Here is a 16,509-nt window from a genome sequence, read left to right as displayed (position 1 = left end):
AAGACATGTCTTGTAATACACCTGTCAATTACGGCATTGAGGCAGCTACCTTCCATTTCGAACAGACCAGAAGACTCGAAATAAAAAGCGTGTCATGGTGACATGGGTTGGCCAAACAAACAAGCTTGAAAGAAATATTCATGACAGCTTGCGTTCACAGATTACTTGGAGATACCCAAGTGTGTGTGTGTGTGTGCGTCGAACGGTCCTCACATCAACCACCGCGTAATGGCGACACGCAGCCTGACGTCGGCGTCTGTAGCGACGTACCGTAAACAGCTATTAAATTGCGGAGACTGATTTCACACAATACTAAATTAATCAACTATTAGATGTTTTACGATGCGCCACTGTGCTTTCTCATCGTCATTAAGCGCACCGGCAAAAAAATGAATACCTACAGGAACTTTACGTGAAATTTAAGACAATTTAAGACCTTAATTACCCGAATATTAATTTAAGACATTTTAAGACTTAAGGACCCGCGGGAACCCTGCTGAAGCAACGTGTTGATTGAACGGAATTATTTAAGGCTCGGTCCGAGGCACTTAGTTCGGTTCCTACAGCCAGGACAAACAAACGGTTTTTTTTTAATTTTTTTTAGCACACACAGAACTGACAGCTAGCGAACTGTGAGGAGCAATTGGCTGAATTTGACAAAGAGCGTACTTGATTAGAATCGCAGACCTGACCTTTATTTGACTTTACCGTAACTTAAGCAATCCCCCCCCCCTATTAATTTCCTTAGACAGAAACAATAAACAGCTGATTGAACTTTAATGTTGAAGGAAAGTTTAATAAATGCAATACATCATTGAGCCATCCAAAGTACAGCTTGTGTCCTTAATGGTGTATGGATGATGAACTGTGAGGGGAAACTTGCTTTATTGCTTTGACCGATCAATTAACTTAAAAGGTGCGATTTGTCGCTAAAAAGATCCATCGCTTTTTGTTTCTTACTCACGCAAAAACGCACACAAATACAAACAGATATGTGCGCAAACACACACATACACATACACATGGGTAGCTTCCCTGAAAGGTATTCTACACTCTCATTAAAAAGGATTTTAGAATAAAAAAAAAAGAAAAAAAAAAAAAAAAAGAATCAAGCACAACCTGTGTTTTTATAAAAATAGTCTCGTTCTTTTTTTTTTTTTTTATTATTTTTTTGTCATGATCGATCGGATCACATCCAGTGAAAGTTGGGTTTCCTCAGGTCAGGAGTCCGACCCCGCAAACGCCCTTTTTACCCCCCTCTTCTCCTCCAGCCATAAAAACCCTACCATCCCTCTCTTACAGGCTTGGCTCAGCGCAGGGAGGCGCACCAACACCATTTCGCCCCCGATTAAAAAAACGCTTTGTTTACAGTTACCCACAGACTCGACAGTTCCACTGTTTGTTTTCCCTCTCGCCGCTGGGTGCTGCAGAGGAGCGAGGCTCATCAGCTCTCCTGCTTCTCCCTGACCAGCAGCACGGTGTGCTGCCCCCCGCTGGACACCGACAATACTGCACGCCCCTCCAGCTGCTTGCCAGTCATCTCCTTGGGGCTCCACTCGTCATCCTCTTCTCCTGTGCCCAGCTGCATGTTGGTGCCCATGCCCCAAGCGAACACCGACCCTGATGGACCAGACACACACACACACAAACACGTATGAGTCTTCTTTTCAACCACAAGATGTCAACAGCTGAGACGTGTTCATTTAAAGACACAGTCCGAGATTCTGGCGAAAAGTTGTGGATATTTGAAGCCACTATATTTGTACGAACACAGGACTTTTTATGAGTAAACACACTAAATGGACAGATCCTTGCGTGTTGTTGAGGAGGGTCAAGAAATTGTCAATTACGGCTTCAGAAGCCCTATATGTGATGCTGGTGGTCTTGTGTTCAGGAAAGAAAAAATATTGTGGACACTTTCCTGGGCGTCTTGAACAGGTCAGTAAGGGCGGTCTATCCTTCAAAGAGAAGAGGTAGCGAAAGTGTTCATTACAAAAATGCAGCTAGCTACCATGTTCGCTGTACATACACAAAGTCTTGTGGAGGACTATTGTATACTCTGGTAAATAAAGTTCATCGCTGCCGGCATTCATCTTCGGCCAGACACTGGAAGTTTGTTGGCTACAACTAAATTGGGCTAAGTTCATATAGTCTGATCCTGGCATGACAGAAACTCCCATAACATCAAACCAACAAGCAAAAAAAGATCTTGCTACTAGGGGTGTAAATTGTCATAAACCTCAGCTATGCCAACTACCATATCGCTACGGGGCTCTAAATCTACCTAGTGTACAGCTTGCAGCGCGAGTAACATCACAATAGGCAAATGTCCCATCATTCATTTAAATGGGAAGAGAGGGATAAAAGGCAGGGGGCTGTGCAACCATTTTCACAAGAACACAAACACGATGAGGACAGTGCGTCAGAATTGGACCAGTGATACCAGAGAAGCACTGAGAGCAGAAGTGTCGTGGAATAAGAATAAATAATCAAACTTAACAAGATCAATAGTGTGATTGCTCACGCAAGTAATGAGCAATCACATCAATACTATCAGGATTATGCTTCTAAAGTAGGTCTCAAACAAATGAACTGATATGACAAACGCTATTAACAGACAACAGACAGACAGCACTAGGTAGATCATTACACCACCGAGGCACCATGAACAACAAGAGTCTTGACTGCGATCTTTTGCTGCGGAGAGGAGGCAACCATAACTGATGTTCATCGGAGGAGCAGAGTGGTCGAGAGGAGGAACAGAGCTGAATAATACCATTTAAAATAGACTGGTGCCGATCCAGTGGAGATCCTATAGCGGAGACTGAGTGATTTGAATTCTAGCAGCTACAGGGAGTTAGTGAAGTGTCACCAGCAGAGGAGTTACATGTGTCCTCTTTGGCTGATAAAAGACCAAACACATGCCGCAATCTGAATAATCTGCAGCGGTCTCAAACACACGTGCAGGCAGGCCCGTTAAAAATGCATTGCAATAGTGTAGTCTAGAAGTAACCACGGCCTGCACAGAAGTTGTGTAGCATATTGTGAGATAGGGTCTGATCTTCCAAATATTAGTCTGAACTGACAAGACCTCGAGACAGAAGCTACATGCTCAGAGAAATTAAGGTGGTCATCAATCAGAACACCCAAGTTCCCTGAAATTCCCAGTTCATACAGCGTAGCGAGGAGGTGGTCATGGTTCACTGTGTCAAAGGCTGCCGACAGGTCTAGTAAAATCAGAACTAATGACTGAGCAGAGACTTCTGCCTCTCCTCAGTGGAATGACCACTCTTGAAACCAGACCGTTCACGGAACTGCCCTAGCAAAGTATTCAGAGACAGTAAATCAGAAACTTGGTTGAAGACAAGAATCTTTGACAAAAAGGGGAAACAAATTCTCACAGCAGATGGGTTTCTTTAAGCAAAGGAGCAACCTGAGCCTGTTGGAATGATGTACAAAATGTTCCCAACTGTGTTAAGCATTTACTACATCCAGTCACAACAACAACTCATTATTTCATAACTGACAACTTAAGAATTGTGTGTCAAGAATTGCAGTTTGTAAAATACTGGGCAAGTGAAAGTCACATGCTTTACAATGATCAGTTACTCGTGATCCTTGTGTTATTTGTGTGAGATGTGTCAAAACAAAATCAACATGTTGAATGTAACCCGGAGGCAAGGAACATTGGCTGTAAAAATGCATATTAACCTAAAAGTTCGATCCCTAAATATGACCGATCGATAGTGGATCAGATGACTTAAAGAACGATCGATGGAAAAAACGATATTACGGCACACCCCTAGCACTCACCTCGCTTGGTGACGGCGTAGCTGACGGAGGCTCCGCAGGCCACCACCTGGGCTCCGTCAACACCTGGCACAGGTGTGGGTTCGCTCTTCTCCAGCGCCCCCTCGCCCAGGCCCAGACGCCCGTACTCCGCCCGGCCCAAGCTGTACACCTTCCCTGGTGATCAACAAGAAGGACATCTGGAATCAGCACTGAATGTCATCTGGTATGGCTGATGTAAGTTCTCTGATCAATTCTGATGTTTTAACATTTGCCCTGTATGTATTATACTTCTAGATAAGAAACGAGGTTTGGATTTTGTGTTGGGGGACATCATGAATCTCCAGACAGTATTGATCTTTAATGATTGCTGGACTGCATTTGTAGCATATCCGTGGTGTACATTAAAGCCCTATAGTCCAGCTGATGATTTTAACATATGAAATGTTTTAACAACCAACATTCAAGAACAGTTCTAAATACACACACACACACAAAAAAATAAAACCTGGCTTCTGCCTGATTTTCCAACTATGTGTAAGGTTCCCTCTGGTGTAGTCTTTAGAGATCGAAGAGCTTTGTTCCCTTTGGTATGTACCAGATTCTACAGCTCACAGTACCTGCTCTAAAGCATCAGTTCAGCAGGCCGGCAGTTCACCCACACACAAATATCATCAAAGCTTCCATTTATTTGTTAGAAAATATGAACTATGTGGAGAACGTGTTATTTACTGCAGCCAGAACTCCCGGCCAAGCTGCAGGCTTAAATTACCTTCGGAATCCATGCAGACCGTGTGGTGCTGTCCTCCTGAGAAGCCGACCCAGGCGGTGGTCGAGTTCTTAAAGGCCGTCAGCTTCACAGGTGTGAAACACACATTTGTGCTTTGGGTTCCTGACAGAGATACCACAGTCATGTCAACAAGAAAGGTACTGAAAGCCTGCAAAGCATATGTTTACTTACATGCATCATTATCATCAGTTCATTGAATTAAGACGATTTTCCTGTTACCGAGTCTTTAGTTTGTATTAGGGATGCACCGATACCGATACCAGTATCAGTATCGGTGCCGATACTTCGTTAAAATACTCGTACTCGTTGTTGAATTGCCGATACCAAGCACCGATACCACTCATCAGTATTTCACTGCATCAAACTGGCCGGGCTATGCTGACACAAAATGTGATTTATTGTCCTACCTGTCCTACCATTCTCTGCCAGACTAGTAAGTAGCTTATTTGCAGTCTTGTGTTGCATTTGCTTGATGTTTGACTGTGTTAGGAAAGTTTGTCATAGTGTCAAAGTATTTCAGTATACAGGTTTCGCTAAATTTAGCTGCTAGCATCTCGTTAGCGACTAGCAATTCCGTTGTGCTGCCTTAACGGCGATTTGGGCTCATTTTAAGATAAATGACGACGACAGGAGTAAGGCACAGTGTAAGATCTGCACTGCTACGGTGTCGAGGGGCGGAAAGGAAAGTACTCTGTTTAACACAAGCAATTTGATTAAACATCTGAAGACGCACCATAGTGCTAAGTACACAGAGTTCACTGATGCTAGTGGCGCAAGACCGAAGCAACCAATCTTAACTGACGTCTTGCAAAAGAAAAAAACGCGCACGCACACACAGAGAGAGAGAGGTAGAGAGAAAGACTGTGCCACATAGGTTAAGTGATTGTGTACTTGAGCAGGAGATTCTTCTGATACTTTTGTAACTGAAATGTGCTCTTGTGCTAATGCAGTAATAGTTCTGTTCACTTTTTGTTAAGCAGACTGTGTTGTTAACTATGCAGCAAATTGAATTGCCTTTATCTGGTTATATTTGCATTTTGTCTAATGTGATGATATTGTCTGTTTGAAGGCTTTTTTTGTGTGTTAAAACCAGAAAGCTCTGTTTATTTTTGGCTTGGGATAGCCTTCTGTTAATTTTGTACTATAGGCTTGACATAATCTGCAGAGGATAAAATAAAATCTGCCTCCAAATTAATTGCACTTTCATGGAGACCAAATCTAAGAAGTATCGGTATCGGTACCGGCAAGTACACAAATAAAAATACTCGTACTCGTATCGGTTTGTAAAAAAGTGGTATCGTGCATCCCTAGTTTGTATGAATTATAATTTAGGGGCAACAAAATAATGACAAAGATTTGACAGATTGCAGAAGGGGAGCGGTTATGAGTCACCTAGCTGATGGTAATTTGAGAGGCCGAAGCCGTAGACGTGGCCATCTTTTGACACGGCGAAGGTAGAGTAGGCACCACAGAAAGCATCTACGAAACGGACCTTTCCCCGGGAATGGACCATGACCAGCTGTGGCGTCAGCAACCTCCCTATACACACAAGCGCACACACACACACACACAGCAGAGAGATGAGGATTTTAGGCATACAGGATGTCCCATGTCGGAGAGCAAATGATGTGAGCAAGCTGACAGCTGTGATGACCTATATACAAAACAGCCAACACCAGTACAAATGTAATATATTTGTGGAATTAGTATAAGCCAGTGTACAATTGTGCAACAGTAGCATTCTCTGAAGACAAATACAGCAGGATGCACAGGTTTTGGCTCTCGTGCACAAACTACAATTACATTTTTTTTTGTAGTTTTCTTAGTTAACATTAAACACACAAAAAGTGCATTCACATATTTGCCTTAAAAAAAAAAAAAGAAAAATCAAAAGGATATGTAATTTGCCCACGGGTGCCCAAACATTGGCCTGCAAGTACAGTGGCAAAAGTATCCAACGCCCCTGAAAGTCATCACCATTACAAAAGATACTTTGCACATCAATCCATTCCAAATTTGCCCAATCAGAATTATTATTGCAGACAGTTATGCTCTAGTATATTTCTGAAGGCAATGTAAGGTCTAACACTAAAATTAGTTAAATAAAAACTCAAATACTTGCATAAGTATTCAAACCCCTGTGCATTTAAGTTCCAGATTAAGGCAGACAAATGATTCCGTGACTTACTTGACCACAGTGGTTGAAGTAGAGAACCCCCCTAGATATAATAATCACTCCATCTAAGGGTCATCCGCTAGGTTGTGAAATAACAGAGGAAATGAAGACTCAAGAGACAAGGTCAAAAGTTCAAATGTGAGGAAAGGACTCCCAAGAAAATAAAGTGGTTTGATGTACAATTGAGCACCATTTGATCCATAAGAAGAGTGGAAATTGCATCAAACCACTTAGATGCTTGGTAGTAAAGGCTGACCCCCAAACCAAGGAGGAAGATATTAACTGGGGAGAGGTGTCACCACAGTGCAGCCATCACGTATAACAGTGATGCACGTATAACAGCACACATTCTTAAGAGCCATCCATAAATCTGTGGCACTACAGTCCAGGAAAGCTATCCCGTCAACCTAGGTGAGCTATATAAATATAAATTCTCCCAAGAACAATAAGGAAAACACACTGCAGAATGATGTCCAAAGCTAGTACGGTCTCCCTTAAAAAGACTTAAGGCTGTTATCGCAGCAAAAGGTTTCTCTAACAATTATTTATGTATTAATGGGGTTGAATACTTTAGTTTTTTATCGATTTATTTTCACAGCGCAAGTGTTCGCAATGAAAATACAGATTGGAAAAATGTGTATCTTTTGTAAACCAGTGATGACTTCAGGGGGGGTTGAATACTTTTGCAAGCCACTGTATATGTGGGGAAAATAGGGTGTCTGTGTCTACGCACCCAATCCCAATCTGCCTCCACGGTTGGCGAAGCACTCCGCCACTCTTCCCAGCTGCCCCTGATCTCCGCAGCCCGAGGAGTACAAGTCTCCACCCTGAGTTAACATCACCAGGTGATCGCTGCCTGCAGCCGCACAAGGGCAGAGACGAAAGAGAGCAGAATACCGTTATCATTATTGCTCAGCACCTGACCTGGGCTGTTACGTACCTACACACACTCAAGCGGAGGGAGCTTCAGTCATACAGAACCACTTCATATTTCATGGTGCAAAACATTTGCAAGTCAGTCCTTGCCCTGCACGGTTATATTCACTTTGGTACAACAATAATTTTGATATATATGTGTGTGTGTGTGGGGAGGACAAAAACAAAACAAACATTACCTGATGCAATTTTCACCACTGGCTGGTTAATGGAAATTTTCACAGGGATGGTCGACTTTTTCATTGGTTCCAGCAGTCCAATGACTCCATTGTTATCCTAGAACCCAAATTGTCAGTCAATATCTAGCGGATACAGCATTTGAGTCCAAATCCAGCTGCTAAATACAAGGTCTGGGGGCTACTAGATCTAGCATTCAGCTTCTTAATGGTCTGGTGGTCGATCATAACACAAGTCAAGAGTGAGTGCGAGAGAGTGTGTGTGTGTGTCCTTGCTCTGTCCAACTGACCCTGAAGGAGCCCCAGATATAGACGGTGCCGTTATCTGTGAGGGCGGCGGTGTGGCTGTCCCCAGCCGACACCTGCACCACGCGCTCATCCAGCTCAACCATGGCGGGCGACATCTCGGAGCCCTCCTCTGCCGTGTCCCAGCCCAGTGCGCCCTCGTCGTTACAGCCAAACGTGTAGACCTGCAAGACAGGGCGAGATTCAAACATGAACGTGAACTCTGTGCTATACAATTACAAACAAGTATTTCGTCCGCCCGTTTCGAACCTTATATTTAAAAACCTCAGGATGTGACCTTTAACTATCCAAGAACACGCTTAATCGATCAACAGGAGTTTTCCAAGGAGAGCTTTTACTAAACACTTCTCTTTGCCATTTACACCACTTCGCTGGGCCCTATCATCCGCTCGCATGGTTTTTCCTATCATTGCTATGCCGATGATACTCAACTGTTTCTGTCTTTCCCTCCTGAGGACACCACTGTCTCGGCGCGGATCTCGGACTGTCTTGCTGATATATCCACATGGATGAAAAACCACCACCTTCAGCTGAACCTAGCCAAAACGGAACTGATGGTCTTTCCAGCCAAACAGGCCATCCACCACAACATCAGCATCAATATTGACTCCTTGTCTCTTGTTCCATCCAAAACAGCAAGAAACCTCGGGGTCATTATTGATGACCAACTGACTTTCACGGACCACATTGCCTCTGTCTCTAGGTCCTGCCGCTTTGCGCTATTCAACATCCGCAAAATCAGGCCGTACCTAACCCAGTATGCCACCCAGCTGCTGGTGCAAACCTTGGTGAATTCCCGCCTTGATTACTGCAACGCCCTCCTAACGGGCCTACCGGCTTGCGTGGTGAAACCACTACAAATGATCCAGAACGCGGCAGCGCGTCTGGTGTTCAACCAACCGAAGAGGGCACACGTCACCCCGCTTCTTATTGACCTCCACTGGCTGCCTGTAGCTGCTCGCATTAAGTTCACGTCACTTATGCTTGCCTACAGAGTGCTTGATGGTTCTGCTCCCACCTACCTAAATGCTCTTGTAAGGGCAAATGTTACACCCAGGATGCTGCGCTCTTCTAGTGAGCGTCGTTTGGCACTGCCGTCTGTGCAAGTACGGCAGTCCAGACTATTCTCATTTGTAGTTCCACGTTGGTGGAATGAACTACCCAGCACTACCAGAGCAGGGGCGTCCCTATCTACCTTTAAGAAGCTTTTGAAGACCCAACTCTTCAGAGAGCACTTCCCGTCCTAACTGGCACTTCGACTAGTGCGTAACTTGCAATTACAGCAGTTACATTTCTGCACTTCTTTCTTTCTTTTTTATTTCATTTTGTTATATTTCTTATGTAAAGTAGTATTTATTTATTTATTGTTACACCAGGTTCTATTGCTCGTAGCTTGAATATTCTCTCCCTTGTACGTCGCTTTGGACAAAAGCGTCTGCTAAATGACTAAATGTAAATGTAGATGAGAGCCACTTTTCTACAACTGCTGCATACAAGCTCTTCGGGCGCTACTGAAACACACATGTACACACTACCAGTAGCAGCTTGTGACTAGGGAAATAGGTGGGGCTGCCAAGTTTAACACACAAGTTCGATATTTTGCAACATGCTGCACATATATAAATGTGCTGCTTGACAGAACACTATATGTGCTTGCTTGATTTCACCATTGGGTGTTACTCAAATGATGATTGGCAGGTGCTAATACGAATAATTAATATGGACTGTTCCAGTGTCTCAAGTTGTTTTGAAAGGAGCATTGTCGAACACTTATTGTTGGTTTTGTCATATGTTTGTCTGTTCATGCACTTTTTTAAATTCATCTTTTTTGATGAAGTATGTGCTCCTGAGCTAAACCAATCATTTCAACTTGTAGTAGGCTATGCACCAACAGTCACGGTGAAGGACCATCTACAGCTCAACATGATAAAATTAACATCAATTTAGTAAGGAAAAAATAAATAAAAAACCTACTGCACTCTCAAAAATCAACCATCAGTCTCATTCACCAAACATATTGCTCAAGCAGTTACATTTTTTTAAGGACCAATGTGTAATAAATTGACTGTACTAAATCATAAAATGAACATATCATCAGAGATTTAGGGGCCGTGCTAAACTGAAATACTGGCTTCTCTGGCAACAATGCTACAGCTCTGTTTGTGTTTTGGCCTGTGTGATTCCGCCCACTGCCCATTTCTCAAGCACCATTTCGACACCCAGGTTGCCAGATAAGACCGTTAATACCGCCATGAAAGTAAGCGAAAGAACTGGACCAACAGAGCCAAAAAAGCTTCTGCATCCTTCTACAAAGCTGCATGACCAGGGACTGCTAACGCAGTGGTTCTCAAACTTTTTCTGTCATTCCCCACTTTGAACAAGGGGGCCTTTTCAAGCCCCACCTGTCCCTCATCGCTCTAAATCTTAATCAATAACAAATAACATCAGCTCAGAAATAGAGAAAATAGAGCGAGAGAGAGAGAGAACGGTGATGCACACGGATAGATCACATGTAGCGACCGGATCAAAGTTATGTTACTGTACCGTTGAAGTCTGTGCAACCAGTGTGGAGAATAAATCCTCGGGCCAAATCAAGTTGCCATTCATTTGCTATTCAAACGCAGACTGAAGGGAAAGGGAGATAACCCCGGAGTTTAGAATATAGAACACTTCGGCCCTGGAGCAGTAAACAAAAGTCTCCCCTGTAATTTCCGACTACGACTAGCAGGAAAGTGTAACAGGCTAATTAATACAATACAATACTTAATAGGCTAATTCATACAATATTTCTTTGTTTGAGTGTAGTTGTTTAGTGCGATGGGAGTGTATGATCGTTATTGTCTATAAAGGAAGGCATTGCAACGGGAAAATCTCCCATTCATCGCGTCCCACCTGTCACGTCTCTGCGCCCCACACTTTGAGAAACGCTGAGCTAAGGTTACCTAACCGTAACTTATTTAGCATGGCTACTAGTAGGGATGGGCATTTAAAATAATTTCAACATTCCAGTTCTCATACCTCACTCTCTGGTAGGCTACATACAGCTGGGTTAAAAAAGGCAACAAATATTTGAGAAACAGGTGGTGAAGTTATCCAAGTAGGGCTGGCGAAAACAGTCGTGTTTAAAACCGCTAATGTATGTACCAGAGGAGTGGACAGGCCTTGACTGTTCACTACTACGGCGACTACCAGCGTGAAATATACAACAGAAACTGCAAGTTTGACTAAAATGTACTTGTAATGTAATTACTCTATATGTTGAACAAATACTGAAGTCCAAATAGAGCAACAATACTCACACCCCCCCCCCCTGCGCATACATACGAGCCGCGACTGCATAATCCACTGCACACTTATTTAAGCACACAATAGCAGCAAAACAACAGATCTGGTTCCAAAACCGTCCCCCAGTCTGTTCACTCTGTTTGTACTCAGCAGTGCTTGCGCTGATCGGTCTGCTCACCTTTCCGGATTCTCCCAAGCACACAGTGTGCATCCCCCCGGCCACAGCCTGCAGCACCCCCTCGGGCAGGTTGACCAGGGCAGGCTTCTTGCGCTCCATCACGTCCTCGCCCAGGCCCAGCTGGCCCACGTCTCCCTGGCCCAACACCAGCACCAGGCCCTTCTCCTTCCCATGGCTTCTGTGTTGCACCGCCGCTGACTCTTCCCCCTCTGGAGTGACAGTAGTTCCTAAGAGTCAGACAAATCCATGAGACAAGAGAGGACGCTTGGTGGTGCACGTGACATTTTAAAGTTTTACAACATGACAGTTTACATGTGTTACAGGCTGCACATATTTGAAATGGTATGAAAAGGTTGTTTTAAGATTAGAATCAGAAATGGGGTTATTGCAAAGTAGGTTTCCACATTCAAGCAATTTGTCTTGGTTGTGTGGCGCAAAAACAAGTACACTATGCAAAAGGGGGCAAGACAAAGACAACTGACCATAAAAGAAAGATGCAAGACGAATAATTAGAAGGGAAAGGAACTATGGCTAACCTTTGACCTTTTTGGTCTGTTTTGATGGTGTTGGAACATCTGATTTCCTCTTGGCAGGCTTTCTCGCAGGCATGACTGATCACCACCTGTAGACAGAAGGGCGGACAAATGTAGGAAGAGCCACTGTATCAGCCGTCACGTGAAGTTAAACAATAATTAACTCATTAGAGAGTTAACTAATCGCAAGGCATCGCTAGATTACTGAATCGATTTTTAAACTCTGCAGGCGTATTTGTCCCTAGGTAACGTTAAATCCGCAGAGGTGTCTACAAATATCTACTTCACGTATGGACAGGTCACCAACAAATTCAAGTGTTTGTCGCGACAATATGGGTTAACAATAACATCAGCCGTTTTTACAAACGTTTCACAGCCAGCGTTGTCTAATATCCACAGCATTTGCTTTGCTGCCAAAGCAAATGTGCTAAGCAGCTTCTATGGCCAAGTTCAGTCAATGAATGGCTTTGTGCTGGTAGACAGCTGTTCACATGTGCGACGTGCGGTGTCGAGAAATGGTATGTGCCCCGATTCTTAGTTGACGGAGTCACCAATGTTGCGAACAACCTACTTGCTAGCGTCAACTTACATCCAATAATATACACAATTACCATTTACTTCAGCTACTTTGGACATTTGCTCACACTGAAAGCCATCCAACAAGCCGGTTTCTTCCGCTAATACGTTAAAGAAGCTGGGGATCAAATGTAACATAGGGAACCACTTCTATCTCCCCAGTTCAAACAGGGATACTAGCATAGGATTGCTAGATAGCTAACCCGCTAAATTTTTTAAACAGACCCCTTCGACGGAACGTCCGGTTCTGAAAGCTCAATTCATTGAACTTAGCTAAGTTTGCTTGGACATGTATGGTACTATAACACAGATATACTATATTAATTTATATTAAACAGCCGTAACAAGAGCTAGGCCTATAAGCCAACATTACACCAACGTAAAAAAAAAAAAAAAAAACCCATTTCTGCGGGTGAAACTTTACATGAGATTTGCTTGCTTGCTGAGAAGAAGCAACGACTGCCGACACGACTTTTGCTAGCTAGCCAGCTAGCAATCGGCCACCCACAAATTTGACTGACAAATTAACGTTAAAAACACAATGACACCCAGATTATTTTAATAACATCCGAGCGAATGTGATATTTCTCCAAAGCCACTGCCCCACTTACCAGTACTCTGAATGAATAAGAAATTACACCCTCAGGCCACACAGACGCCAAGGAGTTCTGGATTCCAAGCTACTTTCTTAGCACCTTGGTGGAGCCGGAGCATGCACCAGAGAGTAAATGCATGCATGTTAAACTACTTCTTTTGACGAATCGGCGCGACCGTGGTTAGAGGTCTTTTGTAGTGCGCCACCTTGTGTAAGGGAGTAGAATATAGAGCACCTTGACTTCATGCACATCTGTCCTGTTGATTTTCATGAGATGAAAAATGGAGATAAACCGGCCTAATGTCAGATACCAGAAACAGTGCAGTCGTATGTTATCTGAGGCATAGACCACTCATCTCATGAGTGCAGAGTTAATCATGTAAATACAATTCTTACTATTTCAATCTCCCTTCCCTAAAGGCCATGCGATCGCTGTGGTAACAGAATGACATTTAACAAGGGAAAACATTGATGCCACTCATCATAATATGGCACCTACATATCTGAGTTAATTACACATGATCACTAGCAATAACAACCAATAACAATGAATTTATTTCTCAAGTGCAAGCATATTCAGTTGATTAGAAACATACTCAGTTTGATACACAACACGAGCATCTTAATACTTAAAGCATTTAATTGGGATTTTGAGATGACTTTACAGCTAATGAGTGTTACCGTCAGTTACTGAAATATTACTGTCATATTAAAAAAAAAAGAAACATACATCTCTAAAATAGAATAGGTACATTTTCATATTCCCATTCTCGTAGTTCTCATAGAATCATACACTATTTTGTGCTTAAAAAAATAGCAACCTATATCACATTTATTATATTTAAAATATTTTTCCAAATAAAAGGAAGACCAGATATACACAGTCAGTTTAATCTACAGAATCAATCTATACATCAGAACACTTTCTCATCTACTGGCCTTGAATCATGAGACAAACTTCACAAGTAGAGAAAAATAAGTATGTTCCTGCCGAAATGGTTTCCCTGTCTGTCATTCAGCTCACAAGGTAATACAAATTAATTTCACAAAGTGTGCTCTGTAAACCCTCTTATTCAGTCATTTGCTTCATCTGATTCAAACATACACGTTTCAGTGTACTTTAGGGTATAGGCTGTACATTCTGACTAGTAAGTCTGTACTAATTAGTCTGCTAATTTCAGGTTGAACACATTTGTGGACCTTGTATTTAAGGGCTGAACAGAACAGAGCAATGCATTTTTAACATGGAATAAACCTGATCTATACTTCATTATATGACAGCAGTGATATGAAATTTTCTTTATGTGTCTGCATGACATGGGTTTTAAAACATGTAAAAACTAAAAACAAAAAGAGGAAAAAGTGCAACTAAAATAAAAATGTTAACATCTATCATCCCCTTTGTTTTCTTAACTGTTGGCTAAAATGGCAACTGTAACATGGCAACCTTTGAAGGTTTCATAGTAGAGACTGAATGAAAGGCCATAAGGATGTGTTCAAAATGAAAAAAAAAAAGATTTGACAATTACAGTCATCTTATGATAATAACTTTCCAAACTGTCAGTCTAAGCGACACATATTACAACAACCTATACACACATACACATATAAACACGCATCCCAGAGCTCGTGCCTCCCCGCATGAACATCCTTGCAGTCCTTCGGACTCCCCATGCCCATTCTCTTCATGGCAACTGGTAACTAACACTTATTATTACTGTATGCTTTATTACTGTATTGTCACCATAGACATTATTGTCATTATTATCATCATTATTACTATAACTGTGAATAATTTTATTACAGTGCCACAGAGCGATATAACTGTGCCAGACCAAGTAAAAGCTGAAAGAGAGAGAGAGAGAGCGAGAGTAAACAGTGGTCTCCTTGACCCTCCCAAACTGAGTGGACCAGGGGGGGAGGAGATGTGTCTGCTCCCTGAACTGCTCCCTGAGGACTGTAGCAGGTGTGAGTGAAGCGCCACACGTTTTGTCCCTCTTCTTGTGTAATGGTACAGTCCCCCCTCCCCTCCAAAAGCCACATTAGTGTCTTGGCACATGACTGCCCCCGGGTGGCCGGGGAGAAATACTGCATGTTCCTCTGGGCTCGACCTGGCTGCCCCCCGCCCCTCCTTGCTTTTAGTTAATATTTACACATGAGAGCGGATGGGACTGTCGAGTGTTAGTTTTTGCTTTAAAGTGGTGGTCCAGGTTTCCCTGTTGGTCTGTACAGTACATTCAGAAACGCTAAAGGCAGTCCAGAGAGAGAGAGAGAAAGAGAGAGAGAGAGAGAGAGAGAGAGAGAGAAAGAGGTGGCACTAGGACCCTGAGGCTCCAGCGGAAATGCACATGTCTTTTCCTTGTTGCCTTTCACCAGGTAAGTGCTTCATAGTCCAGTTTTGCGAGGAGGCTAAGGCCGATGAAACCTACAAAACAGGAACAAGAACAGAAAACCTCTGGTTTAGAAGTCACATATTTGTGAAGCGAGTTGAATTCCTTCAGCTGGCATCTTTCATGCATATCTCTACTGCCATGTGTAAAGCATTACAGGACTGGCAGCAGGGGCAGCGTGACCGATACCTGGGCCGGGGACAAAATGATTTTCAAAGGCCCCCGGCCCCCACTCCAATTAAAGTAAAAAAAAAAAACGCTTGACAGCAGTCTTAGAGTATTAAACTTGGAATATTAAAGTCAACTTGACTTTCATTCAAAAACACTCAAAATACAGGCTTATATGAAATCATAATTAACTCATTAATCATAATTAACACATAATTAACTATTTACTCATACCATAATAATCACTTCCTAAATTTAACTTAGTAAATGTCAAAATGATGAGTTTCTTGACAAGATGCTGTGCCAGCTGGCTCTCTACTGAAAGCCGTACCAAACCATCAATCTGTCTTGAGACATGGTCGAGCGCAATTAGTTTCATCTTACTTTTATTAGCTAGCTGTTTAGTAGGCTACTGTACATAAGGACCACATGTTGACTAACTGTGGCAAACATAACAATGTTCCACCTTGCTCTTTTGATGCCTCAGCATGTCTGTCTTGTTTTAGAAACTTACCCATTCACCCCCTTGCCTATAATGTCATTTTTTTTTCTTTTTCTTTATTTTCATTTTACTTATAAGAGTAAAGATTTGTGAGTTGTGAGGGGGTAAA

General features: G+C 42.7%; 2 protein-coding genes across 7 annotated transcripts in view; both read right to left on the bottom strand.

Moving 5' to 3' along the window:
• Positions 1 to 769: 769 nt before the first annotated feature.
• rcc1 (regulator of chromosome condensation 1) lies at positions 770 to 13,480 on the bottom strand. Its single transcript, XM_012838789.3, has 10 exons — positions 13,357 to 13,480; positions 12,173 to 12,258; positions 11,637 to 11,863; positions 8,158 to 8,337; positions 7,871 to 7,967; positions 7,489 to 7,611; positions 5,972 to 6,118; positions 4,562 to 4,681; positions 3,814 to 3,966; positions 770 to 1,620 (listed from the first exon to the last, which is right to left on the bottom strand). Exons 2-10 carry the CDS (start codon positions 12,243 to 12,245, stop codon positions 1,445 to 1,447), a joined length of 1,296 nt encoding a protein of 431 aa, XP_012694243.2. The 5' UTR covers positions 12,246 to 12,258; positions 13,357 to 13,480; the 3' UTR covers positions 770 to 1,444.
• Positions 13,481 to 13,872: 392 nt separating this feature from the next.
• Positions 13,873 to 16,509, bottom strand: part of phactr4b (phosphatase and actin regulator 4b) — a 53,319-nt gene continuing 50,682 nt past the window's right edge. For all 6 annotated transcript variants that reach the window (XM_031575665.2, XM_031575666.2, XM_031575667.2 and 3 more), the window contains one exon: positions 13,873 to 15,765. In XM_031575665.2, the coding sequence (XP_031431525.1) occupies positions 15,750 to 15,765 (16 nt within the window). In that variant the 3' untranslated portion in view covers positions 13,873 to 15,749. The remainder of the gene's footprint in view (positions 15,766 to 16,509) is intronic.

Source organism: Clupea harengus, chromosome 11, assembly GCF_900700415.2.
Source record: "Clupea harengus chromosome 11, Ch_v2.0.2, whole genome shotgun sequence".
Taxonomy (NCBI): Eukaryota; Metazoa; Chordata; class Actinopteri; order Clupeiformes; family Clupeidae; genus Clupea; species Clupea harengus.
Note: the sequence above shows the minus strand (reverse complement) of the source record. Positions and strands in the feature narration are given on the sequence as shown.